The sequence below is a fragment of the Drosophila bipectinata genome, chromosome 2R (assembly GCF_030179905.1).
Source record: "Drosophila bipectinata strain 14024-0381.07 chromosome 2R, DbipHiC1v2, whole genome shotgun sequence".
Lineage (NCBI taxonomy): Eukaryota > Metazoa > Arthropoda > Insecta > Diptera > Drosophilidae > Drosophila > Drosophila bipectinata.
Window position 1 is genome coordinate 2,112,520 of NC_091737.1, and position 27,541 is coordinate 2,140,060.

At 36.7% G+C, this 27,541-nt stretch overlaps 2 protein-coding genes and 1 long non-coding RNA gene across 10 annotated transcripts in view; 1 reads left to right on the forward strand and 2 right to left on the reverse strand.

Annotated features, from left to right (window-relative positions):
* Window positions 1-15,599, reverse strand: part of Nipped-B (Nipped-B cohesin loading factor) — an 83,354-nt gene extending 67,755 nt beyond the window's left edge. For 3 of the 8 annotated variants that reach the window (XM_070278697.1, XM_070278696.1, XM_070278695.1), the window contains exons 1-8: window positions 15,330-15,571; window positions 15,114-15,231; window positions 14,863-15,034; window positions 14,694-14,812; window positions 14,491-14,641; window positions 13,648-14,435; window positions 13,409-13,573; window positions 623-801 (exon numbers count right to left, since the gene is read on the reverse strand). In XM_070278697.1, the coding sequence (XP_070134798.1) occupies window positions 623-801; window positions 13,409-13,573; window positions 13,648-14,435; window positions 14,491-14,641; window positions 14,694-14,812; window positions 14,863-15,034; window positions 15,114-15,180 (1,641 nt within the window). In that variant the 5' untranslated portion in view covers window positions 15,181-15,231; window positions 15,330-15,571. Of the gene's footprint in view, window positions 1-622; window positions 802-13,408; window positions 13,574-13,647; window positions 14,436-14,490; window positions 14,642-14,693; window positions 14,813-14,862; window positions 15,035-15,113; window positions 15,232-15,329 lie in introns of all 8 variants that reach the window. The other 5 variants (XM_043210480.2, XM_043210478.2, XM_043210482.2 and 2 more) reach the window with 4 other exon arrangements.
* LOC138926079 (uncharacterized) lies at window positions 14,216-15,975 on the forward strand. Its single transcript, XR_011442421.1, has 2 exons — window positions 14,216-14,352; window positions 15,686-15,975. It is a non-coding gene; the product is annotated as an uncharacterized lncRNA (long non-coding RNA).
* Window positions 15,976-24,277: 8,302 nt separating this feature from the next.
* On the reverse strand, window positions 24,278-24,772 carry LOC138926185 (uncharacterized). Its single transcript, XM_070279258.1, has one exon. It carries the CDS (start codon window positions 24,770-24,772, stop codon window positions 24,278-24,280), a length of 495 nt encoding a protein of 164 aa, XP_070135359.1.
* Between the last annotated feature and the right edge of the window lie 2,769 nt (window positions 24,773-27,541).

The following is a 27,541-nucleotide window of genomic DNA, read 5'->3' on the forward strand; positions in this document are numbered from 1 at the left end:
GTTAGAGAATTTTACATGAGAGCTATATTTGGCAAAATAATACGACATGCAAAATTTCATAGGGATCGGTCGACTATATCCTATAGCTGCCATATAACTGAACAATGGGAAATGACCCAACTTTTTTTTAAAGATAGAAAGCTGGAACTTGGTACAGATTATATTTTTGGTCAGTTAATCCGACCTAACAAATTTCATAGCGATCGGCCGACTATATCTTATAGCTGCCATATAACTGAACGATCGGAAATGGTTTTTGGTAGAAATACCAAATTTGGTATTTTTGAAGATAGAAGTTTGGGACTTGTTTTAAATTTTTTATTATAATAAGGATCAGCCAACTAAATCCGATGTTTGCGATATATATCCGGTTTTAACTGCAAGGGTATATCAACTTCGGCTCCGCCCGAAGTTAGCTTTCCTTTCTTGTTTTTTTTTTAAGGTTACCCATTGTTATGTGACCATGTGTGCATTATGTTTGGGATCAGATCCGTTGGATATTTTTGGACAAATATAATGATACTACTGCAATGAAATTTTCTTTATCATTTACTTATAAGTATAATAATAGTTTAATCGCTGATTTTTTTTTTTTACAAAAAACATATTTATAAAGTTTTACCGGTCCAGCAAAGTAATTCCTGGCCAAATAAATGTTGCGCATTGCGTAATTGATAAGAAGTGTTAGCTTATTTTTAGGAACGGAATCCAACGCCTGTTTAGCTTTTAATTTGGCAACATCCGTGCTCATTGAATTAAGAAGTTTTGGAGAAATGCACTCAATATTCTCGTCAACATCCTCTGAAAATAATCGGAATTTATTATTGGTTTTAGTATATTTTGTAATAAAAAAAACTTGTAGTAGAAATTTTTAGGAATACATAGTTAAAGCAGTGGTGCCCACACAGATACATTTACATGTTACAACTGCATTTGTGTTCGAATTCTCCCGTAAGCACACGCACGACTACAGGCGTTTTACAGTGTTTACAATTTCGGTATGCAGGCAGATTCTGGGCATAGAAATTTCCAACCACATGTGATTGGGTTTTGGGCACCACTGACATAAATTATAAATTAACCATTTAAAAATCTACAATTGTATCTAGAAAATTATATTATATTTAGGTTCGTTCAACAAAAATTTTTTAAAAAAATGTATTGTTTTAAATGAATAGTTTATTTACTAAATTCATTGAAAAGCGAGAAAGAAAAGATACATTCGGCCGCAATAGGCAATAGCTTGATACAATTTTATAATTTTTACAGTTTGTGGAAAAATTAAATTTTTGGATCAGCACACGACAAAAAAGCCCTGGATAGCTTTTCCATTAAAGTCGTCGTTGTTCCGGTCGCCAAAATTCACGAACCCTCAAAGAATTCGTCAAAAATTACGTGGTCTTTGTCCGCGATTCTGGCGGACATCTGAGTCTAAGTACATGTTTGCAACTATTGACTTTGGGCTCGCATAAAGAAGTTAGTAATGTAGTAAATGAAATTTTTTGTGTTTATTATTTGAATATTTATTAAGGGGGACCTCCCCCCATTTTCGGTTTCAAAAACTGATTTTTTTTAAGTTTAATTTGAACTTATAACTTTTCAAGAATGTTTCTTTCAAATTTCAAATTTTAACAAGAAAGGAAAGCTAACTTCGGGCGGAGCCGAAGTTTATATACCCTTGCAGTTAAAACCGGATATATATCGCAAACATCGGATATAGTTGGCCGATCCTTATGAGAATATGATAATATTTCCCAATTTATTATAATACAAAAACGAAACCTAAAATTGTCCCAAACTTCTATCTTCAAAAACACAAAAGTTGGGTCATTTCCGATCGTTCAGTTATATAGCAGCTATAGGATATAGTCGGCCGATCCTAATGAAATTTGGTAGGTTGGATCATCTGGCCAAAAATATAATCTGTATTAAGTTTCAGCTTTCTATCTTCAAAAACACGAAAGTTGGGTCATTTCCGATCGTTCAGTTATATGGCAGCTATAAGATATAGTCGGCCGATCCTTATGAAATTTGGCATGTCGTAATGGTTTGCCAAAAATAGCTCTCTTGTCAAATTTGAATTCTCTAACTCTAAAAACACCAAAGTTATACCATTTCCGATCAATCAGTTATATGGCAGCTATAGGATATAGTCGGCCGATCCGGGCCGTTCCGACTTATATACTGCGTGCAAAGGAAAGAAGGGTGTGTGCAAAGTTTCAAGACGATAGCTTCAAAACTGAGAGACTAGTTCGCGTAGAAACGGACAGACAGACAGACGGACAGACAGACGGACAGACGGACAGACGGACAGACGGACATGCTCATATCAACTCAGGAGGTGATCCTGATCAAGAATATATATACTTTATAGGGTCGGAGATGTCTCCTTCACTGCGTTGCACACTTTTGGACAAAATTATAATACCCTCTGCAAGGGTATAAAAACTCTTGAAGTTATAGCCGATTTATGGTGGAAGCGTCAGAAGACGGCGAGAGCCGTCTCAAAACTTTAAACGCGGTTTTCTCGAAACTGTGTTTTACGACTGGCGCATGAGGTTACTTAAAACCTTTTAATCCAATGGGTTCCAAATTTTCAGACATTATTCTATACACATATAGCTCTGGTATGAACTAGGATAAATCAAATCGGTGAAGATATTTACTTTTTAACTTGATTTGTGGATAAAACAAAAGTGGGTCCCCTTAAAATCTTATACAAAATATTAAATAAACAAGAAAGGAAAGATAACTTCAGACGGAGCCGAAGTTGATATACCCTTGCAGTTAAAACCGGATACATATGGCTCAAATCGGATGTTGTTGGCCGATCATTATGACAATATCATAATAGAACCAGTTTATTACAATATAAAATCTAACTAAAACCACATGAAATCTCACGTGTTTTGGCTCTTTTGTATGAAAAATGTATGTATGAAAAATGGATGTATGAAAAATGGATGTATGAAAAATGTATGAAATTTAGTACTAAAAAAATTAAGAAATTGCCTAGAGACGTTGAAGATTCAGTTGTGAACTTAAGGGGGGACATCTGAGTAACTGGGGGGAATAACTGAGTAACTTGTTGGCCAAATGAACAAGCCAACCAAAATTTGTAAATTAGGTTTTACAATATTAGATGCGAAGTTCAAAATAAATTTTGAGGTTCAATGGCCGGTCAGCTAACGTCCTTAATTTTAAATCGAGAACAAAAAATCAAATTTGGTTAGTTTCTATACATCAGCAGCTATCGTCACTCGTAGGATTTTTATGATATATTTTTTAGCAAAATGGTGAGTGATTGAAAAAAGTTACAATTTTGCGAGGGCGCATAAAAATTGGAATTTGGACGACTGGAAAAAAGTTATATGGTCTGATGAATCTAAATTCAATCGATACCAGTCGGATGGTAAACAATATTGTTGGAAGAAGCCAGATGAGTCGCTGTAGAGACGCCACGTACAGTGAAACATGGAGGTGGAAATGTCATGGTCTGTAGCTGTTTTACTTGGTGGAGCGTCGGACCAATTAAAAAAATAGATGAAGAAGAAGGAAGATGAGGGAAGACTACCTTCTTCTTATGAAAAAGGAAGACTACCTCGATATTCTGCAACTCATCTTTGCGAACATTTCAGACATTCACCTTCGAGGGTATCTCAGAAGGACACTTTTTCCCTTAACAGGCAGGACTGCCGTCTAGGAATTGAAGCAATCACTGGGCACTGGCTCATAGCGTCCAGATTATCGGTGCCTCACAATGATTACTGTAGAAGCTGGAGGGAAGTAAAGAAAGAGAAGACGGTTGCACAGCCAACTTCACCTCTACGAAGTCGTTATACTTCATAACAGTCGTGGGAAGGTGGCCCCCGTATAGAGTACAGCTTACTTACTGCTCGGAGACGAAGACTATTCATTTCTCCGCCCCAGACGCAAACTCTTCAAATTCTGCGACTGTTTCTTGCTTCTGCTGCAGCGTGACTCTTGAAACTCGGTAGAAGTCTCTTTCGGTGCTGCTTTAGATTTGTAGAATTTTTGTTTCGGTTAGCAAGAAGGCCAAGAAGTAGCAAGGCACCAATTTTAAGTTTGCTTCTTGGGATTGGGAATGTTTTAATACTAATACGTTTGGTTTGAAATAAAAACATAAGTTTCGTTTTTGTTTAACCACCCAAACTTAAAAATCGAAATGTTAAAAAAAAAAAAAAAAATCGCATAAATTGGGTTGGAACCTCTCCATAGAAAATATAGATAGGGTAGATCTGATAGTGACGGACGTAGGATACTTTTTATCCCGTTCGACAGCGTGTCCACTGTTAGTCATTCTACTCCTCTGAAATGGCTCGAGCGATGTAAAATTTTGTGTACATATCCGTTAGGGCTGAACATCGGGCTCCGTCTAATTTTCATCTCCCTAAATGTTAAGAATGGGATATAATAATTAATTAAATTATACTCCGAAATGGCTGCACATATAGTAATGTATAACAGTAAGTAGGCGGCTGTGAGCGTAACTTATCGTTCATTTCTTTGTGTGTCACATGCCACTCAAATAGGGCCCTGCCGACCACTGATCTACAGTCAGCCATGCCAAGAACACGCAATTGGGCCAATTTGAGTCGGCGAACGTTCAATTCTAAAGCCGCGCGAGATAGAAGAGCACGAAGATCAGGAGAACAAATCGAAGAAGATCATGAAAATGCGCGTGTGAGCATGACGCAGTTACGTGAATCACAATCGAAAGAGGCACGAAATAAAAGTAATCAACGAAGACAACTGCAACAAACAGAAACGCGCAGAGTCAGAGTTAAAAGAAGAAGAATTGACCAGAATGCCCGTATTGTCATACACTCAAATATAAAAATGATCCAATTGGGATGTGTTGTTCATCAGGAAAAGTAAAACAACCCGAAATTGAAACACTGCCTGAACCAGTGCGCGGTTTAATTCTCGGTACAAATCCAGATTCTACCCTTTTCCTTGAATTCAATTCGAACATTCAATTCATGCTTCCAAATGACATCGTTTTTACTCAACAAAGATATGAATCTTGAACTACAGTAAGATACTGTAGAAATGACAGGCATTGTTAGTCGCATCTTCTGGCATTACAGCAACTTTATTACATGTAGGCAGAACAGCTCATTCAGCGCTTAAGCTGCCATTGAACATTCAAAATAATCAAGATGCAGTGTGCAACATAAAAAAACAATCGTCTATGGGCATAGTGCCGAAACAATGTAAAATAATTATTTGGAATGAATGCACTATGGCACGTAAACATTCGCTTGAGGCATTGGATAGGACATTGAGGGATATAAAAAACAATGATAAACTATTTTTAAATAGAGAAGAGACAAACTCGTTCCGTTATTACGCGTTCAACGTACGCTGATTAAATTAATGCTAAATTAATTAATAAATGAGAGCAAATGAGAGAGCTTCTACAAAATTTGAGCGTGCTCACACTACTCGTAACGTGTGCCGGCAGCGTTGCGGCAGAATTTCCTACCCTATGCACGAGACTACCTTGTATAATTGTATCATTGTATTGTTGTATTGTAGCACAATTTAATAAGAATTCTCGCGTAAGAAAGAGAGAACAAATTCGCTCTGGGGCCTGCTGGGGTTTGTCGCAAGAAATTTTTGCGTCCATTTTTGTTGTATGAAATGTGTTGTCTATATGCTGTATGGTTAGTGATTGTAGCCAACAGTTTCTACTATATTGAATATTCACTATTATATTCACTATATATATTATATTCACTATATTGAAGTCGTGTGAAAATAGAGATGTATGTAACATAGAGAAGGAATTATCTACGACCCCATTAAGTATATGGGCTATTCCGGCCGAAGGTCAACCAGGACCGAAAAAATAAATGTCCATATTCCTCGATTCTTTTTTTTGTATTTTCTTGAATAAACATCCAAATTTTCATAATCTTTTGAAAATTCAAAAAAAAAGTAATATAAATATAGCATATCTCAGCTTTTTTTTTTAAAATCCCTAAAAGTCAAAAAATGTAATTTTTACCTTTTTTTTACTTTTAAATACAATTTTATGTTCATTAATTTCTCAAGGAAAACATATGATGTGTTTGCTCTTTTTCTACTAAATCTCTTAATAACAATCTAATAACACGAGAAAAAGTCAAAGAGAGCGAAAAAATTTTCAATTACTTCTTAATTTGTATTTTGTTTCTGATCTATGTTCTAATCGTACGTTCGCGACCCCAAAACATAATTTTATTGTAATTGCTTCGCATTAAGTGAAAACAGGTGGATGAAACTTCATGTGTTAAGTCATTTAAATGTAAACTATGAAATTTAAAAAAAAATTGCGACTTATGCAAGCTTATTTTTGTATATTGAATTTTAATGTAGCGTACGTTTGCAACCGTATGTATTATTTTTTTTTTAACTTTTATTTTTGTTTAACAAGCTTATATATACAGTAGCGGACAATGTAGACAAACAAAATTTTTTTTTTAATATTCCTAGGTAACAAAAATTTTTGAAAATTATTTCTTAATAGCTTAGTATTTAAAGTTTTCAAAAATAATTTTGTTTTGGTTCTTTAGTATTTAGTTGGTCTTTCTTGAGTTTTTAATACGGCCTTTATCTTGATGGCATAAAATCTACCAAGTGTTCGTTAGATTTCTTAATTATGTCTTTATAACAGACACTTTCCCTGTTAAATTAAATTCTCTTATTTTTTTGGGTTTGTTTTTATGTATTTCAACTTTTAAAATAGGACAACGATAATGAATCGGATAGAAATCAGGACTACTGCCTGGTCAGTCTAATGTTGATATTCGATTTTTCTGCAAATAATTTATCTAAATTAAAAAAAAATATATTTGAAATTTGAAACTTTAATTATTGTTTAAACAAATCCTTAAAGAATTAAAAAAAATATATCCCTTTTTTTTTGCACGATAGAAAGGACCTGAGTCGTCCTGAAAGATTATGTTTAGGGCATGAGAAAGATGCTCCTTCATTGAGGGTAGAAGGTGACAATTTAGAACACCTTGGAACTTTTCAGCATTCACAGTTCCATCAATTATTGCCAGATCACCAACGCCATAGTAAGAAAAGAATCCCCGGACCATTCAGCATGCACCTTGCCTGATCGTTTACCGTAAGCAATTATTTTTGAAGCGTTTGTTGCGTTTGGGCGCACGTAGCTCATGCTATTGTAAGTGGATTAATTAATGGATTAATCCAAATGGATTAATTTTTGACGTTACAAAAAATAAAGTTTCGCCTCGAACGGCTAAAAGAACGGAAGAATAAAAGAACGGCTCGAGTGCTTATTTCGACTCCTTGCAAATGGAAAAACTTACCTCTTACATGTTTTGTTGATTTGAAACGATCAGTTATGCCTAATCGTGAAAGGATTCGATCCTCGTGGTAGTTGGTCTTATTTTTCTTTCCTGATCGTGGCCAATGCTTTAGAGTTCTGGTTTTCTCTTAATTTTTTCGTAGGAAAAGCTCGAAAGAAGACTTAATAAGTCCAACGTTAATGCTTATTCCTCGGAAGCTTAAGATATTCGATTGTAAGGCCAATATGGCCCCTTGAAAATTGTCAGTCATTTTCGACATATTAAAAAAAATATTTTTTTACATAGAAATTTAATAATTTTAAAAATGCTTTCAGATCATGAAAGCTAAATACCTTCCGGATATAACAAAAAAATTTCAACTCGATATTATAACACGCGCTCCTACCACACTAATGCAAAGTTAACATTTAGTGCAAGTACTTAGGTGTCCGGATTTCATTGTCCGCTACTGTATTCGTAGATTGATAAAAGAAGTGACAATCGTACCCGCTATTTAATTAAAATTAAAAACGATACACAGAAGTTGAAAGTACTGCGTGTAAAAGCAGCGGAGAGAATTAGAAAGCGCTGCTTAGCATTGGCAACCAACCCAAATTTTATTATGGACAAATAGTTTCTAAACTTTATATGTTGCTTAAAGGTTGGTTGCGCAACTGTTGTTGCCTGAAGACTGTGAAGACCTTCGAAGACTGTGAATTGGAGACGTTACTCGATGAGGATCCATGTCAATCGCAAGAAGACCTATAAAGCCTTTTCCGAAAACGTTCCGAAAGTTTTTATACCCTTGCAGAGGGTATTATAATTTTGGTCAAAAGTGTGCCACGCAGTGAAGGAGACATCTCCGACCCTATAAACACTGCCGTACACTGTATATATAATATATTCTTGATAAGGATCACCTCCCGGGTTGATATAAGCATGTCCGTCTGTCGGTTTCCGTCTGTCGGTAAGCTATCGTCTAGAAACTTTGCACACACCCTTCTTTCCTTTGCACGCAGTATATAGGTCGGAACGGCCGGGATCGGCCGAACATATCCCATAGCTGCCATATAACTTAGTTGTAGCTGCCATGCTGTAACTTTGTTGTTTTTAAAGTTTGGGAGTTGGAATTTTCTATGGATTCTATTTTTACGACATGCCAAATTTCATATAGATCGGCCTACTACATCCTTTAGCTGCCATATAACTGAAGAATCGGAAATTACCCAACTTTCGCATTTTTAAAGATAGAAACTTTGAACTTTGTACAGATTCTATTTTTGTTAATTAATCCGACCTGCCAAATTTCATAACGATCGGCCGACTATATATTACAGCTGCCATATAACTGAAAAATCGGAAATGGTATTTGGTTAAACTACCGACTTTGGTTTTCTTGAAGATAGAGGTTTGGGACTTTTTTTAGATTTTGTTTTGTAATGAATGTGTTATATTACGATGTCCTCATAAGGATCGGCCAACTGTATCCGATCCGGTTTTAACTGCAAGGGTATATTTAATTCTGCTCCGCCCGAAGTTAGCTTTCCTTTCTTGTTTGGAATTAACTTGTTGCAAAATTAAAAGTGAAAACTGTATGACTTGTATAACACTTGTGGAAATTGTGAGCCTTCTATTGTTCCAGTGATATATTAAAAGAAATTATCTGTTATCATAAAATGACAAAAATGGAGAAACGTTGAAGACAGAGTAACTTCGTAGCAAAGTAGATGTGTACATTTTCATAACTTCGATTATAATCGATTATAATTATCAAATAAATTAAAAATCATCATGGAAAATTTGAAAAAATATTGCTATTCTCGGACGGAAATTTATTTTTTGGAGCTTATTAAAAAAAAAATCGATTTTTTAAAAAAAAATCCAAAAGAACCTCCCCTTAAGGATTGCAAAACAATAGAGTGGAACTATTTTGCAACTTCTCATGGAAAAGGTACAGTCGATGGCGTCGGTGCGGTCCTTAAACCAAACCTTGGTCATTAACCAAAAAAAAGAACTTAATATTAAATGATCCGTTTGCTTTCTACAATTGTTGCAAAAACAACATTTTGGGAGTCAATTTGTTATACATTGATGAAGATACAGTTAAAATAAAGTCAATAGCTAATTCCAAATGTTCCAGGTATCAGTAAAAATGTTATACATATAGGTCGGACGGCCTATTCTAAAAAAAATAAATTAACATATATATATATATATAAATAAAACAATATATATATAAATATATATCCTTATATGTAATACATATTTATGTTTCTTGTTTTGAATAAATTTCTTTGTAAAACTAAAAATTTTTAATGTTTTTACAAAAGAAGTTTGGTGAAACATGAATTTTTATGAAAATATAAATTTATTTATAAAAAGAAAGGGGTAAACAACAAAAAAAAAAAAAACAAAATATATTATGTATATATGGAAAAATCGTACGTTCGCGACTCGCGACTTAATTTAATTAAAAAAAAATGAAAGGAGATATTGTATTGGAAATAGAATCGATAGAAAGCTACATGCCTCTATTTTAAAAGTAAAGTTATTGCATTAAAATATTCCATTCCATTCGCAGATTTTTTGATTTTGCTAAGCCAAACCCGACTTCCATTTCGCGTACGTTTGCGACTTAATTAACACTAAGAAAAGAACTCACCAAATGCTATCGGAAACAAAAAAAAAAGTTTCAGGAAATGTTTTTTCTTTAACTTTTTGCACTAATTGCGTATTAGGCGAGGATTAGCCCATATATATTCTTGATCAGCATCAACAGCTGTGTCTATATAGCCATGTCCGTCTGTTCAGAGCTACCCGGTTTGGAACTTGAACTCCTGCCCCCAAAACAGAAATCTCGTTTGTTTGTCAGCGCCAGTTTGTTTGTCAGGGCTGCGAATTCCCATTGCTCTCGTTCCTCCATTGTTGTTGACAAATAGCAAAAAAAAAAACAATTTTTGTGTTTTTCCTATTCTCCTCAATCGTACTAATTCGAATGCATTCTTTTGTTGGGTTGCCGAAAGCTTTTTACCTCAAACAATATATTCGTGTTTTTGTTTTTGCCACAATGATCGACTTGAAGCGATGAATTTATTATTCGTAGAACATTTTTTAAGTGAGCCTTGCATTTTTTTTCATAATAATAGGCTGTAGTAAAAAATGGACGACCATTTTTTAATTGCTAAATTTTTAAAATGTATGTTTATTCTAATAATATTTATTTTGCTCTTCCGTATCCAGATCATGGGCACCGCTGGTTTAAGTTTTTCGAACATGTTTGATTATAAACTTTTCCAATTGCTAAGCTAAAAAAAAATCAGCCAAATCGGATGGTGTTGTTGTTGTTTTGCCCAAGCGCAAAGGTATGCAACATTAATATTTTGCTGAGAATCCATAAACTGTAAAGGTTAGTTAAATTGTGGGTGGTCGGGAAATAATATAGTCGGGAAACTCGAATTTAGCCATCCATTCTTGTTTTTCATGAAATGACGATTATTTATTGATAAAAATAAATAATCTGGGTCTGTCGTTGCGCGGGCTTATTAAGAGTGAAAGAAATTGCGACTGACCATTAAGGATGTAGTCTCATGTGCCGGCCTACTTTTTAGAGGTTATTTCAAACAATTTTTTTTGTAATAAAAAATAATGCGATCGTTTCAATTTTCAAATATGTTTTTATAAGCATCATAAACTATTTGAAAATATTTTGTTTAATTTATTCTTGTGTAGTTTATTACACTTTATAGCATGCCAAAGTATGGATATAAAAAAAAAAGATAGGTCCCTGGCGCAGGTGATTTCGACTGCTAGAGTCATCCGAAACAAAAAATTAGAATAGATTATTGTTTTGTAAGCTAATGGCTCTGTCCCGTACTAGAATGAAATATTTTCATCAATAAACAACAAAATGGCGAACTAACAAAACAAAAAATTTAAAAAAATTAAAAAAATTTATCTTAAATTATTGATAAAAAAAAAACTAATCATTAAAAATAAATGATTCTAGTACGGGACAGAGGTGTTACTTTTTAGAACAACATATCCAAATTTCAGCTAGATCGGTACAATAGAATTTTGTGAATCACCTGCGCCGCACACAAAAATGTCGTTTCGAGAAAAACGCGTTTAAAGTTTAGACGCTACCGAGAAACTCATACTTTTCGGTGTAGGCGCGCTCTCGATTATGGGCTGTATCTCTGTCATTATTTGATATTTTTATTTGAAACTTTAACAGTACATTCATAATAAACAATACTATCAAAATATACAAAAAAAATTGATTTTTTCAACCTCACACATGAGACTACATTCTTAAGGCAGTTTCCACCGGACTATGAGTTCCCGATATCATACGTAGAGGCCACCTCCCAGCCAACTAACGTAAATTGCGTAAATAGGTTCCATCCCCCGAAGTTTATGCGGTTCACCTAAGAGAATAAATTGATAAAATTTGACCTTAATCTTCAGGACAGGTATCGTTCCCGAGATTTGGTTGCGGACAAAGGTTGTCTCTATACCCATAGTGGGTATAAACCATTGCACTGCTCCCCTAAGGACTTCAGACCAATAAGTCAGTCGTCGTTCGTGTGTAAGGCAATGAAAAAGCTTATTAACCTTCACATTCATCTTACCATTAACCCAAATGATATTTCGAAACGAAACTAGGGGTAGACGATCAATCCGTGCACCTGATAAACAGATCGTGGTTAAACGACACTAGGAGGAGAGGCTCAGAGATTCGTCAGGGGAGGCACTCTGCAAAGAGGTGTACTCTTATCCCTTTTCAAAACGTGGCAGTTAACAACCTACTGCCATCTTTATAGGGTTGTGGATGCAAAGCTTTTGCTTATGCGGGTGATGTTGCAATTGCCTTCACTGCAAAATTGTCACAGACTCACAGACAAAGTAAGGGTTCTCTCAACATGTGCAATAAGAACTGGCTGGGAGTAAACCCATCTAATACCCTACTTGTCATTTTCACTAGGAAGTACGAAATACCAAATACCAAGTTTAAGAGAGAGAGACCAAGAGACTTACCCTCATTGGTAACGCCAAATACCTCGGAATTACGCTAGATAGAAAACTGGACTGGAAGCTAAATACTATTGATAGAGCAAACAAGGCGGCTATCGCGTTCTATATCTGGCGCAAAGTCCTTGGGCTTAAATGGGGTATATTTCCAAAAATAGTCAGATGGCTGTATACAGCAATCATTAAACCTATCCTCTTCTACGGGGTAGAGCTCTGGTGATCTGCCCTAACAACTGGCGAACTGCCCTATCTTTTATTATGGAAGCACTTAGATCCCCAGCACTTTCTGGCACTCAGGAAGTTAATTGTATTGGTACAAGAACTATTTGTATCAGATCGTCAAGCGGCACTCAGGGCGCTTGACGGATTTTCATCCAACTCTAAGACAGTGAATGACTGTTGCAGATCTCCCAACGATAGGGCAGTGCAGCATGACATTCACCTCATATTGCGCCACGTTGGGCATTAAATTGCGCCACTAACTAATTAGCAAGGACAGGAACTACCAACCCTCTCCTCACGGAGAAAGAACAAGTAGGCATTAAAATTGGTAGCATTAAAATAGAGCAGTCCCCAGATGATGCTTATCTCCCTTAACAGACAGGACTGCATTCTAGCGATGCGGGAAAAAAAAAAAAATTTGATTTCAAACTCCTTATTAATTATTTGCTTATTTTGTTATAATTCAATATATATGGTAAAATATGATCAACTTCATCTCTTAGTGGTTCCGGGGAGACTGTGGATGATGGACTCAGGAGAGCCCAAAGGTTACAAAGCTAGCAAAATTATATGTGGAGTGAAAAAAAAATTCAGATTTTATCGGAATGTGTTATTAGATTAGTTAGGATGACACCATTGTCAAAGTTCGTCTGCAAGTGAAAAACACTCCAATTTAATTATTACATCTGAGGCGGCCGAAGTTTGCTTTTCTTTCCCATTTCATACAAATTCAATAAATAATAAAAAGTTACATATGTACATACAAATACAAAAGATTTCAAATTAAGTCTATTTAAAAGTGTATTTTAGAATTATAATTTGTTACTTACCTGAGTCAAAGTTTGGAGACTCCGTATCATCCAATATTTCAATAATTTGTTCCATATTCCGCATAAACTGTTGGTATGTTTGGGATCGAGTATATTCATCTTTTGAACATTTTGTACTTAACAATGGCATAATTCTTTCAACTCGTCTTACTTTTGGCTTTGAGTCTGTGCATAATAGTAGATAAAATTTATAAAGTATTTATAATATTTTTCAAAAGTTAAACAAAATTGTTACTTACAAATTTCTTCTGGTGGAATGTCACCAATTGCTATAGCATTCTTTCGCTTTGCTGGAACCCGTGATTCATCAGCTTTGATTGTTGAAAAAGTATCAACTGTAGAATGTGTTGAGGTATGGCAGTCCCCACTCAAAATTCCAGAAACTAAAGGCATCATATTCAAGTTAACATTCAGTTGTTGAGTTGTTTCTGGTAGTAAACCCATACTTCTAGCCAATTCTGGTGACTTTTGTACAAACTTTTTAATACTCTGTTGCATTAGGCGTGTATCCTCAACATTAAGGCGATTTATACATACCCGTACCTGAGACTTGCCGCTTGATGAAGTAGATGTTGATGTTGTAGCGGAAGCAACACGTTGGTTCTGAATATCAGATGTTAAAGTTTGTGGGTGTTTGTCGGAAAAATAAAGAGACTGGCCATTAAAGCACTGAATTGAAGAATTATTTAAATTTGTAGTTTCTAGAAAGTTTCCTTCACTTTGTGATGTATATAAATTTTGTTCGTCTTTAGATTCAAACTGAAAAGATGATTTCAGATGAATTGGGAGTTCACTTTGGAAGGATCGTTGAAACTCATTTGGAGGATGATCCAAGTGATAATTTATTTTTAAAGAATCTTTTTTCTGATCCCTTAGGTATTTTGAATCTGAAAGTGTTCCTGGTGTCAAAGCAGATGTGTTTTCCAGTGATTCAATATATGTTGGTAAGGAATCATTTTTTTTGTTTACATTTAAATTCCGGTCGTTCATTTGCAAGCAATTGTCTAAAAGATACTCCGCGTTCCCACTAAAAATAAATGAAAATCTTTTAACATACACAAAACCCAATTTTTATGTATTACCTGGTTAATGGATTCAAGTAGGGTGGTGGCCTGGTTTGAGGTTCTAATTTTTCGTTACTATGACCAGAAACTTGTAAATAAGATTCTAACTCATTCTTAGTACCTTCGTTAAGGTAATGTTGATCATTTAAAAAACTTTGATCATTGCTCACTGCGCAGTACGTTTAAATATTATATGTTTTTGCTTTATAGATCATACTTACGTATATTTACAGCAGTGTTAAAAACTGATGGGCGAAATGTATAAATTCCCTGCAATAGCTCTGGATATGTACTAACGCAATCTGCAGCTTGTTGGATTTTGTAATGTGTTTTCAATACTCTAAAAATAACATACATAGATTTGAATTTTATACAGAATTTCGTACTTACATATTGTCAGAATTAGTTTTTTCAATAGCGTTCACCAATTGTTTCACCAGATTTTCATCCCTAACCGAAAGTAAGTTGTGGGATTCATGGGCTACTAACGTATGAAACAGTAAAGACTTATTTAAGGACGCTGCACTTCGCAGAGAATCCGAAACTGGCAACTCGCTTAGCACTTTTTTTTTTATAGAATATAAAGTTAGCGGTTGTGAACATATGTGCCGTATAGTATAACATTTATTTTTAATACATACAATCAGATGTGCTCGTTAATCCAGCCAATGTTGTGACAGGTACACTCGGGATGTCACGGTCCCCCATCTTTCTCGACGCTCAATTAATTATATTTACTTGCTCTTATTTGATGGCTTACTAAATTTGTAAGTGTATAACAACATATTAAAAATTAAAAAACAATACAAAAAATGATGCATAGAAAATATAAAGTATTAAATTAATGTGAAAAGTACTTTTTAGTGACTTTTTTATATACTGGGTTCACTCCGTAACAATGTTTATAAGGATAAAATGAATACACACAATCCTTTAAAATTAAACATAATACAGCTATTCAATTCATCAAATATATATTTTTTTTTTTCAAACAAAATTTTCATTAATGAACATAATAAGTACTTTAATATAATTTGATGGGATATTTATTTTCAAATATCGAGTAAAAAGAACATGGCCGACTTTCATATGTATGTGAAATGGAAATTTTAAATATTTATATCAAAGACCTAATGTCAGACGTACATCACAGGGTGTTTCATATTTGTCAATATTAAAAGATTCACCAGATATACCCTATTTACATTTACAGACTAGTAATCAAATTGATGACAAACACTACCATCCACGGGAAAATTTTCGGCGAGCACAACATGCTCGCCTGTGGATAGGCCCATTAAAAAAGAGGCAAATGGGTAAAAAACAGTTTTCACCGGATCTTTTTGCATACCCGTTAGAGGTAGAAAAACATCGATGTTCACGATCATCGATGTTCACAATCATCGATATTTTAAATAAATATATTTTTTAGTTTATTTGAATCTCTTGTTAATGTTTAAAAATAAAAATAAAATTTTCAATAAATAATTGTCCAATTTTTTATCCAAGTTTTAAATAAAAACAACACATAAAATCTAACTTTGGGCGAAGCTGAAGTTGATATACCATTCCAGCTAAAACTGTATGCAGTATGAGAATATCATAATAAAACCAATTTATTACAATACAAAATCTAAAAAAAAGTCCCAAACTTCTATCTTAAAAAATACCAAAGTTGGTATTTTTACTAAATCGGCCGATCGAAGATATAGTCGGCCGATCGTTATTTGATCGGTGGGATCAACTGACCAAAAATATCTGTGCGAAATTGCAACTTTCTGTCTGTCTTGCGTCATTTCAGAGCAGTTATATGGCTGCTATGGGATATAGTCGGCCCATTCTTATTAAATTTGGAATGTCGTATAATTTTGCCAAAAAAAGGCATGTGCAAACTCTCTTACTTTAAAAACAATAAAATATAAATTTTTCGATCTATCAGGTTTGTGGCAGATATAGGATATAGTCGGCCGATCCCGGCCGTTCCGACTTATATACTCGTGCAAAGAAAAGAAGGATGTGTGCAAAGTTTTATAGTCGATAGCTTTAAAGCTAAGAGACTAGTTCGCGTAGAAACAAACAGACAGACGGACATGCTCATATCAACTTATTGAGTGCTGTGGTATATTTGGAGGCGAATTAATAATTTTTTTAAATTAATTCCAAGCATAGCTCAGCTCTGCTTCTTCCCCGCGCTTTCTCTATTTCTGCATTATTCCTTTGCTTTCTTCAAAGCTCCCATTTCGGCTTCCTATTTGGCACAGTGGTTCAAGGTATAGTGTTTTTTAACTTTATATATATTAATTTTGTTTTGTTAATTAATCATATGCAATTTAAGGGTATAGTCTCATGTTCCGGGCTACTTTTAGAGGTTATTTAAACAAAAATTTGTTGTAACAAAAAATAATGAGATCGTTTCCATTTTCAAATATTTTTTTTCAGGCATAATAAACTATTTGAAAATATTTTTAATTTATTCTTGTGTAGTTTAATACACTTTATAGCATGTCAAAGTATGCATCTTAAAAAAGTGGTAGGTCCCTGGCTCAGGTGATTTCGACTGCTAGGGTCATCCGAAACAAAAAATTTGAAAAGATTAATTTATTGTAAGCTTATGGCTCTTTCCCGTACTAGAATGAAATATTTTTATTAATAAACAATAAAATGGCAAAATCACCAAAAAATTTTTTTTTAATAACAATTTTTTTTTTTAATTAATGATAAATAAAAAACTAATTATTAAAAATAAATGATTCTAATATGGGACAAAAGTGTTACTTTTTAGAACAACATATCCAAATTTCAGCTAGATCGGTACCATAGAATTTTGAGATTCACCTGCGCCGGACACTAAAATGTCGTTCCGAGAAAAACACGTTTAAAGTTTAGACGCTACCGAATAACTCATACTATTCGGTGTAGACGCGCTCTCGATTATGGGCTGTATCTCTGTCATTATTTGATATTTTTATTTGAAACTTCAACAGTTATTCTTAATTAACAGTACTTTCCAAATATGTGAAAAGAAAAAAATCGATTTTTTCAATCTCACACATGAGACTACACCCTTAAACTGGTCTGTTCTGTAAAGTCTTGCAACAAGACAATCTCCTCATCCCAGCCTACCATCCGTTGCTGGCTATGTGAAAACGTCGTACACGCCAAGTGTGCCGGGTTCACTGTTCATTGTTTCTGATGCCGTTTCCCGTAGATCTGGTTAACATTGTTGTTGTGAAAATTGTCGTGGTGTCCAAGACGAAATGAGGTCGTTCATGAGACAGACTAAGAATGGATTTAAAGAGTTGATTACTAGTTTTCGTAAAATCAATGACCAGCTCTGTGCGCTTGACACTCAGTTAGCCGCTCCAAAACCTTAGTTGCTTCGATTCGGACAAAAGTCACCTGCTATTCCGGATTTTGCCCGGTACCCTGTATGGGGAGAACGAACAGGTGGACACGTATGCACTGCTCGACGAGGGATCATCTGTGACGCTCATAGACGACGACCTCGTCCTAAGCCTACACCTAGAGGGTGTGAATCGACAACTAAACGTTCAATGGTTTGGCAGAGAACCTACGAGAATGGTTACCCTACAACTCAGTGGAGCGGGAAAACCAAAGCGACATGGATAAACGAACGTGCACGCAGTAAGCAATGTAAATCTTCCGATGCAGAGTTTACGTCGAAAAGATGTGAAGACGCCCAGGGCGAGCGCAGGCCTACCAGTGAAGCCGTTCAGCAACGCAGCGTCAAGGATCCTTATTGGGCTGAATCACGCACACCTAGAAATACCACGCTAGAAGACCAGAAGCTTTGGTTCAGGAGGACCATATGCAGCAGCTACCAAGCTAGGATGGGTAGTATATGGACCAGTAAGACGTCAATCGAGTCCACTGATAGAGAGACCGTGTTTTCTAGACGTGATCAGCGAAGATGAAGAAGAAGAAGAAGAGAAGATGATCAGCGATTACTTCGAAATAGAGAACTTCGGAGTGAAGCCAGCGCCACCAGTCGTAGCCAGTGACGATGAACGGGCCCTGGGCATCATGAAGGGCACTATTAAGCGGATAGGCCAACGATGTAAGACTGGGCTGCTATGAAAGGATGACGAGATGAAGCTGACACACAGTTACAGCATGGCACTGCAGCGACTCGTCAACATTAAGAGGAAGATGAAGCTCAACACGAACTTCGCTCGGGCCTACAATGGAATTATGAATGACTACCTCAAGAAAGGATACGTGCAACGACTAGAGCAGCAGTAGGTCACTTATGGCAACAGTGGCAAGTTGTGTTACCTGCCGTGGTAAGCAAGCCTGGCAAGATCCGTCTAGTTTTCGATTCGATCGGATTCGATCTGTGCCGGTTTTCTTCCAGCTCGTCAAGAGTGTTCAGAACCTCAAGTACGCTAGGCACCAACGAGAACAAAAGGTGCTAGGGAATGTATTGGCATCATCGGTTGTGCCAATAGTGTGTAGTGTCAAAAACCAGCAACGTGATGACCAGGGAACGCAGCCTTACGAAGAGGGAGTTCCTCAGCGTAGTGATGTCCACGTTTGATCTGATTGGGGTTTTGAACAGTTACATGGTAACCGCTAATCTACTAATGCGAGAGATTTGACTGAGAGGAGTCACCTGGGATGAGCCGTCGGCAGGCGAGCTAGCCACAGCTTTCGAGAGTTGGCGGCAAGAGGTGAACTATGTGGAGAACTACTGAACTACTGGACGAGTACGAGCACTTCAGCTTCACGTCTTCGTGGACTCCAGCTAGTCAGCGACGGCGCATTGGCGGGCAACCTACGCAAGCAACGACGTGAAGGCGTATTTCAGTTGTTCCACACCGAAGTGTGCACCGATGAGGACGATGTCAATCCCGAGACTGGAACTTTAAGCGGCCGTGCTAGGGACATGGCTGATGAGCACTATGAAACAGGAACACAGTATGGAGATTGAAGGAGGCATACTTTGGACGGATTTCAAGACCGTGCTGCACTGGATACGCAGCACACACCAACGATACAAGCAGTTTGTTGGAAACCGGGTGGCAGAAATCCTGGAGTCAACAGAACTGTCCCAATGGAAATGGGTACCCACTGCCGAAAACGTTGTGAAAAAGGAACACAGTATGGAAATAGAAGGATTCGTACTTTGGACGGATTCCAAGACCGTGCTGCACTGGATATGCAGCACCCACCAGCGATACAAGCAGTTTGTTGGAAAACGGGTGGCAGAAATTCTGGAGTCGACAGAAGTATCCCAATGGAGATGGGCACCCACTGCCGAAAACGTGGCAGACGACGCAACCAGGCCGCAACGCCATGTCGACCTAAGTTAAGGATCTGGATGGTTCTTCAGACCGGCTTTCCTACGAGAACTAGAAGGGAATTGGACCAAGAGTTCCACGAGTAGTAGTTGCCGCGCAGAAGCAACCGACGAGGTTTGCCTTGGTGAGTGCAAACGGGTTCATTATATCTTTACAGAGATTTTCAAATTACAACCGGCTAGTAAGGACCACAGATCAGCGAGAGATCACAGAAAGAGGAATGAGGTACTGCGGTAGGTCAAATTTATTACTAAGTTGAGGTTCTAAGTTATTTCCCCAATAGAATAAAACATACATCGTTGGTTACGCTAAAAGGTCTGGTATTTTTTTGTTTCGGTGATGTGCCAATTGTTAGAAGCAACTCCTGGGATTTAAATTGGCGTCAATCTGCATTTATCCACTGGTATTCCTAATAACAACGACTTTGTTAATCGTTAGAACATATATTTTATTAATATTCTTATCTGGGCCGATCAACAAAAATGCTCATGAACGACGAACTACCACCTCTGTTGGTCGCTCCACTCGCACTCTCTGACAAAGTGGTGCTCTCGATGATAGCCGCGTGCGACGCTTACTCATAAGCGTGTTACAATTATACATATTATAATTATATACATATTATGTATATTATACATAAAATAATTGTACCATGCTTATAAGTTGTCCAGTAGAGATGGAAAAACATCGATTTGGCCCGGTAAACATCGATTTTGGCATCATTTTACGTTATAAACATTACAGAACTTGCCTATCTGGTTTCTTAGACGCTCTTAGAACAGAGCGGACGCCCTTTGCCCGAGCTCCGGGAAAACTGCAAAATATTCGCAGTTAACCAAACAATATGGGGTAGCGCAATATAAGCAAAAAGACTCTGAATCAAAATCTATTAACAGCTATAGACAAGCTTTATATAAAAGTTGTGATGTGCTAAAACAAAAACTAATGCATAGCTGTTTTAAATAAATAAGTGCCTCACAATGAGCTTATTACTAAACGATCAAAAGATCGTGCGTGAACCAAAGAAACGGTTTCTACTCTTACTTTTCAACCAGCGATACCAAAATGGGAAAATCCAATCTAAATCCGTCCAATCTATATCAGGAAGAAAAGCTTGAATGTAGCATTGATCGGGAACGGGGACAACTTTCATTTTTCCCGCTTATCAAAGGGAACATCTATGAATCAAAGATGTAAAAAAAGTCTGAAGAGCACATCCGAATCGTGTCGAAATATATGGACAATGCTAATGCCACCCAATTTACAAGCTATCATATCTTTTGCGCGCATTTAAAATCTACAGAATGTGTACATTGCGTCAAAATTTACGCTAGACGTCTTCTTCTCCAGCTTCTCCAAGTTTTAGCTTTCTATCTTCAAAAACACGAAAGTTGGGTTATTTCCGATCGTTTAGTTATATGACAGCTATAGGATATAGTCGGCCGATCCTAACGAAATTTAACATGTCGTATTATTTTGCCAAAAAAAATTTGGTAAAATTTAAACTCTCTAACTCTAAAACCACCAAAGTTATACCATTTCCGATCAATCAGTTATATGGCAGCTATAGGAAATAGTCGGCCGATCCCGGTCGTTCCGACTTATATACTGCATGCAAAAAAAAAAGGGTGTGTGAAAAGTTTCAAATCGATAACTTTAAAACTGAGAGACACAACTGCAGCACAACGGCCCCTCACCTAAACATCCCACCACTGCACTATGGACAAAAAGTCAGAAATTTGTGCATAAAGTTAAACTTGTTATATTTTTAATATACAAAATATAATGAATTTTCCAATTAAGCATACTTTGGATAAAATAAAACTGTTTCCAAAAAATTTTTAAACGCTGCGATTTGAATTTCCCGCGCAAACAAAGTCAGCTGATCGATTGCTAGCTTGATTTCTCAAAATGGAACCGTGAAAATTTGTAAACATTGCATCTATGTTGTGGCTTTGTCGTAAAAGTAAAAACATTTTGTAAATATGGAAAATAATCGTACAGGTATGTAGATTCAACTTTGCGCGGTAGTTTATAGATGTTATATGTGTTTTGTTGTGTCTGTTCAATTGTTGTTGGTGTATTTTTATAACTAAAATTTTACAATTGTAGCTGTGTTCTGTGGAGTGTAATTTTTTTACCGCGCGCTCCTGCGAGCAACTAAAACTGGTATGTTCTTCTTAAAAATATATAGATTAAGGCGTTAATAATTTCTTTTGCCCGTTTTTGCCCCTTTTCGAAAAAAATGACATGTTGCAGCCGAATATGAGTTTCGCCGTTTAACATTGCTGGAGATTTGGGAGAGCAATGGACGCGACGCCTCTGCCCTAAAGAAGTGGATTTTAGAAAAATGTAATGTGGATGATGTCACCAAGTCACAGGATAACGAAATCGAGGAAAAAACGAACACATTCATATCACACATCAAAAAATATTTGCCTAAATGCAACCGAATGTTGTCTAGATTTAAGGTTCAGCACTCAGCCATTGCGCAACAGCTTACGGATCCATCTCCTTCTAAAATGGGAAGGCCAAAACTAAATTATGAACAGGCTGGAATACGTTTGAAACGAAAATTAGCAAACGATCTTTCATCAGAAATAGAATCAACAGATCACTTATTACATGCGGCTTTTGTTTCAGCGAAGAGGGCTAGAGAGGATCATTTGCTTAATGCATTAAAAGGTGTCAGAGAACAACAGACAGGCAACGCGACTGAAACTTTGAAATCTCAGACGATTATTCCACCTGATGAAGCATTGGCATTTTTGTTGGAAAATGGACTTACTAAACAGCAGTATATCAACATTCATCATGTAAATAAAGTTCGCGGCTGCGAAATTTTCCTCCCATATTCATCACTTCAACAAGTCAAAACAATTTGCAGACCATCTCAAATAGAAATTTCGGAAAGTCTTGCCCAAGTTTCAATGCAAAATATTTTGGACCATACATCAGAAAGATTATTGGTTATGCTTAAAGATGTTATATCTCAAATGGATGACGTATCATATTGCACTTTAGTAGCAAGCTACGGATTCGATGGATCTACAGGTCAAAGTTTATATAAGCAGAAGTTTCAATCAGAAGAGCCTGCTTCCCTAGATCTATCCCTATTTGTGACCACAATGATACCTCTACAGCTAATTGATGCAAATCATAGAATTATTTGGAATAACAGAGCACCACAATCTGTAAGATTCTGCAGGCCAATTAAAATTGAGTATGCAAAGGAAAGCCATGAAAAAATTCTACAAGAAAAAGAATGTTTGTATGTGCAAGTCGCTGGTCTAAAGGATTTTATATATAGAAAGGAAGGCAAGGAAATTGTCATTACATATAAAACTCAAATGACGCTTATTGATGGTAAAGTACTTAACGCTTTAACTGGTACGTCATCAACTCAGTGCTGTCCAATATGTGGTGCCAATCCCACAAAGCTCCTAAAAACCACCGATTTCCTTTCCGAATGTTTTAAGCCAAGACATGAGACTCTAAAATATGGTGCAAGCCCATTGCATGCCTGGCTTCGATTTTTAGAATTCGTGTTGAACGTATCCTATAGGCTTAAAATTCAAAAGTGGCACATTAAACAGGCTGACAAAACCGAATTTATGTCTCGGAAAAAAGAAATTCGTGAAATGATGTGGACAAAAATGGGTCTACATATAAGCATTCCCAAACAAAATGGAAATGGGAATAGTAATGATGGAAATACAGCTAGAAGAGCATTTTCGGATTATGGAATGTTTTCAACAATTACAAGCTTTGATAAGAATATCTTATACAATTTCTACGTAATTTTGATTACAATTTCATGCGAGCATTCTGTTGATGTTGAGAAATGTAAGGTTTTTTGTGAAAATACATTTCTGTTATACATAAACAAATATCCTTGGTATCCAATGTCACCCACGGTCCATCAAATACTTGTTCATGGCTGGCAAATAATGAACTCCTCCTTAGTTTCGGTGGGATGTTTAGGAGAAAATGCTTCAGAAGCAAGAAATAAGTTTTATAAAAGCGACCGGAAATCTCATGCTCGAAAGAATAGCCGATTAAACAACATGGCAGATGTTTTTTATAGAGCTATGGATTCGTCTGACCCATTAATATCCAGCATATGTTTAAGCGAAAGGCAAAATAAATTAAAAAAAAAAAATTTTCCGCCAAAAGTAAAAAATCTTCTAAAACCTCCTTCTGTTCCAAACTGCAAAATAATTTCTCAAATGGAAAATGTGGATTTGGACTCTAGCAACGAATCTGATGATAATTTATATATAATACTAGATGAAGAAGAACAAGAGACATATCTATAAATAAAATTTTACAACATAACCTTAAAAATCTTTGGTTTTTTTATTGGTTGTGGGAATAGAGGTTGAAGGCGTGGCTTAATTAAAAAAATAAAAAAATCCGAAATTCTACATTACCATTTTACATTCTTATGCCAAATTTGAAGCATCTAGCTTTAAAATTAGACTTTATGCACAAATTTCTGACTTTTTGCCCATAGTGCACTGGCTACGCGGCTGTCCGGGATCGCACACATACACGATGTCCCCTTCTACAAGAGGCTTAGCCTTTTCGCACCACTTGGTCCGCCTAGTGATCACTGGCAGGTATTCTTGAAGCCATCGCCTCCAGAACGAGTCCGCCAGTTGTTGTGATTCCATCCAGCTCTTCTTGAGCTGCACGCCTTCGGGAAAGGGCTCCATCGTCGGTCCTCTTCCAGTTAAGCTTCCAAGCAGGAAATGATTCGGTGTCAGTGATTCTTCGTTCTCATTTTCCAATGGGATGTATGTTAGGGGTCGCGAGTTGACGATCGCCTCCGCCTCCATTAGAGTGGCTCTCAGCAACTCATCCGATGGTCGTTTGTCAAGGTGGATTGATTCCAATGCCGTCTTCACGGAACGCACCAAGCGCTCCCATGCCCCACCCATGTAGGGAGATGCGGGTGGAATGAACTTCCATGTCATCTGGGGTCCAGTGAACTCGCGAGAGAGTAGATTTTAACTGTTCTTCAGTTCAGAATCCATTATTTAATTACTCTAATTTTCATCTTTCTTCTTTTTCCTTACAATCTACTAAGCCTAAATCTTTACTCCCACTGGTTTTTCTTAATCCTAATAAATTGAAATTACTTTGTCTTAGCCACTAGTCTTTAATGAAGTTTGAATGAGAAAACTAAAAGTTAAACGGGGTAGATTAAGAAAGAATGTTTTGAAATCTTACATCAAGTTAGTTTAATAGTTTTTATAGATTAATTTTTCATACGCTTTCTTTTATAAAGGCATAGTTAGGCAATCAAGATTGTATGGGTACTCACAAACCCATCCCTCGACGTCTGCCGATCTGTAGACTGGAGCGCTATATGGCTTGATGAATGGGATGCTAACCACGATGCCAACAAACGAATTATGCTCTATAGAAAAGAGGTATGAGTACAGGTCTGATTCAACAAAAAATTATTTAAGCAAAAATAAAAAAATATAAGTTTTCTGTTCAACTTAATGCTCCACGCTACTTCAGTCGCTGCTCCAATACGCTCTTTCCATTGTTGTGAGCTAAGGTAGACATGAGGATCGGCCCAAAGTTCCCTTTTAGGTTCTAATTACTCATTATCCCTATGGTGCCCCAATGAAGGACACTTCCCGGAAGCTGCAGGAACTTTTCGCCGAACGCGGCTTTAGCCTGATCCGGTTCCGTGCACGTTTAGGGGCTGATCGAGGTATGGACTTGACCAATTGGCGTAGTTGTGCTTCGCTTGTGACTTCTGGGTCGCCGAGAATACTTTTCACTCGCCGGTGGCTTTCCCTGGCACTACCCGTCCGAGTTCTACCTAAAAGGCTTTTGTTAGTCACCTAGCGCTTCGATATTTTCCCTGCTCACCTGTAGGTTTTCCCATCCACGTGCAGTTGCCGAAATCTGCGTGCAACACAGCTTCCACAACTCTGATTCAACTGCATTGTAACTCTACTTTGGGGGCTAATATTTTCTCGGGTTTTACTTTGAAGTGCACTTTTTGAATTTGCGTCTTTTTCCTTCGGAACTTTAAATGCAAAAGAACATTTTTATCCGGCGCATCTTAAAATGCCAGTGAACGAGGTTCGCGCTTAACAGTTCTTATTTGCATAACAGTGCAGCTGCTATCGACTTATTTTATCAACTTAATATTAGTTAAAATAACTTAAATTTATTTTCATAATTTTGTTTTGTCGAATTTTAAGTCGTACCCTCACATCACAGGTATCATCGACGTGATATTACTGGAGATGAGAGCTGAAAAAGGGTACATCACCAGAGATCCTTGGCATGGTTCCTAGCTTTTTCCGTTGTTTTCTTTGAGTAAATATAACGACTGTCCTCACTTCTCTTTTATTTTAGCTTTTATTCCTAAAGGTTATTTGGCATTAATATGCGAAGCCTGGTTGCTTAAAACAAAAATTTCTTTTTATAACTTCCTGCCCTACCTCAAAGGTTCGATGTCGGGAACGTAAATTATATTAATTTCTGTTTCTCTGGTATGATTTTGCCATTCGCTTGGCGATATTCGCTCGGATTCTCGGGAATTAGTCTGATCTAGCGATCTTTGCTGATCCTTCCGACAACATATGGAGATTTCGTAGCAACTTATAGACTACATATAGGCCAAAGACTACATAGTTTGGTGTTTCTCCAGTGGATTGGTGTATACCATTCCTCAAAGCAGAGTTTATACTTCCTATATTAATATCCCATCTTTGATCTGATTGAATATAGCTTCTGAGAGCAACATTTATTGAACGATTTACACGCTCCGCCGCGTTTCACTGCGGGGAACATACCAAAATATCGTCCTTTAAATAGTCGATTACTACCTTTGTAGTGAATTTCTTAACAGGCTTAAGCCAAGTGAATATAGAAAAATTGTCTAGGAGAATTAAAATCCTTATATTCCCGTTCCGGGTTCTGGGAAATGGACCGATAAAGTCTACATAGATTCGTTGAAAATCCTTTCACTAGTGGCTATCCTTTCACTCTAATTCGTCGCACTGCGCTAAGACTCCGCCGACTCCGCATATAGATGGATCGCATTGTATTAGAAACGGCTTGTCTTAGTCTTGATGAACTAGAGGCGGAGCGAAACAAAGCTTATGCTTGATTTCGTCAAATGCCGTTTGTTCGTCCTTGTTCCAAGTTTTCCTCGAAGTAGGTCTGTAAGTGGGACTGTTATTTTTGAATAGTGAAATATAAGTCGACGGTACCATCCGCACATACCAAGGAAGCGTCTTAGTTGAGTTTGACTTTTGGAGACAGGAAACTCAGATACCGCACTGATCTTTTTCGGGTTTACTTGTAGTGTTCCTTCGCTTACAACATGACCTAAATATTCGACCTTCCTAAGACCAAATTGGCTCTTTTTGATTGGCCGGAATGCCGTAAACGAGTCGCAACTTCTGATAGGTGTTTTAAATGATCGTCAAAGCTTGATGACATAACCAGAAGGTCTTCCAAATATACAAATACCTACGTGAGATTTCAGTTGGTTGGGTATGACCTGACCCATAAGACGACACATCGTCTGAGGGGCGTTGCACAGTCAAAAAGGCATACGCCTAAACAGTGCAGTGGTATAATGGCCTATTCGGAACTGTGAATGCGGTTTTTGATCGAAACTAGGGGTCTAAATTGATTTGCCAAAAGGCATCGTTCAAGTCCATTTTTGAAATGCAGTGAACTGGAGGAAGGCGGCTTAAAAGTCCATC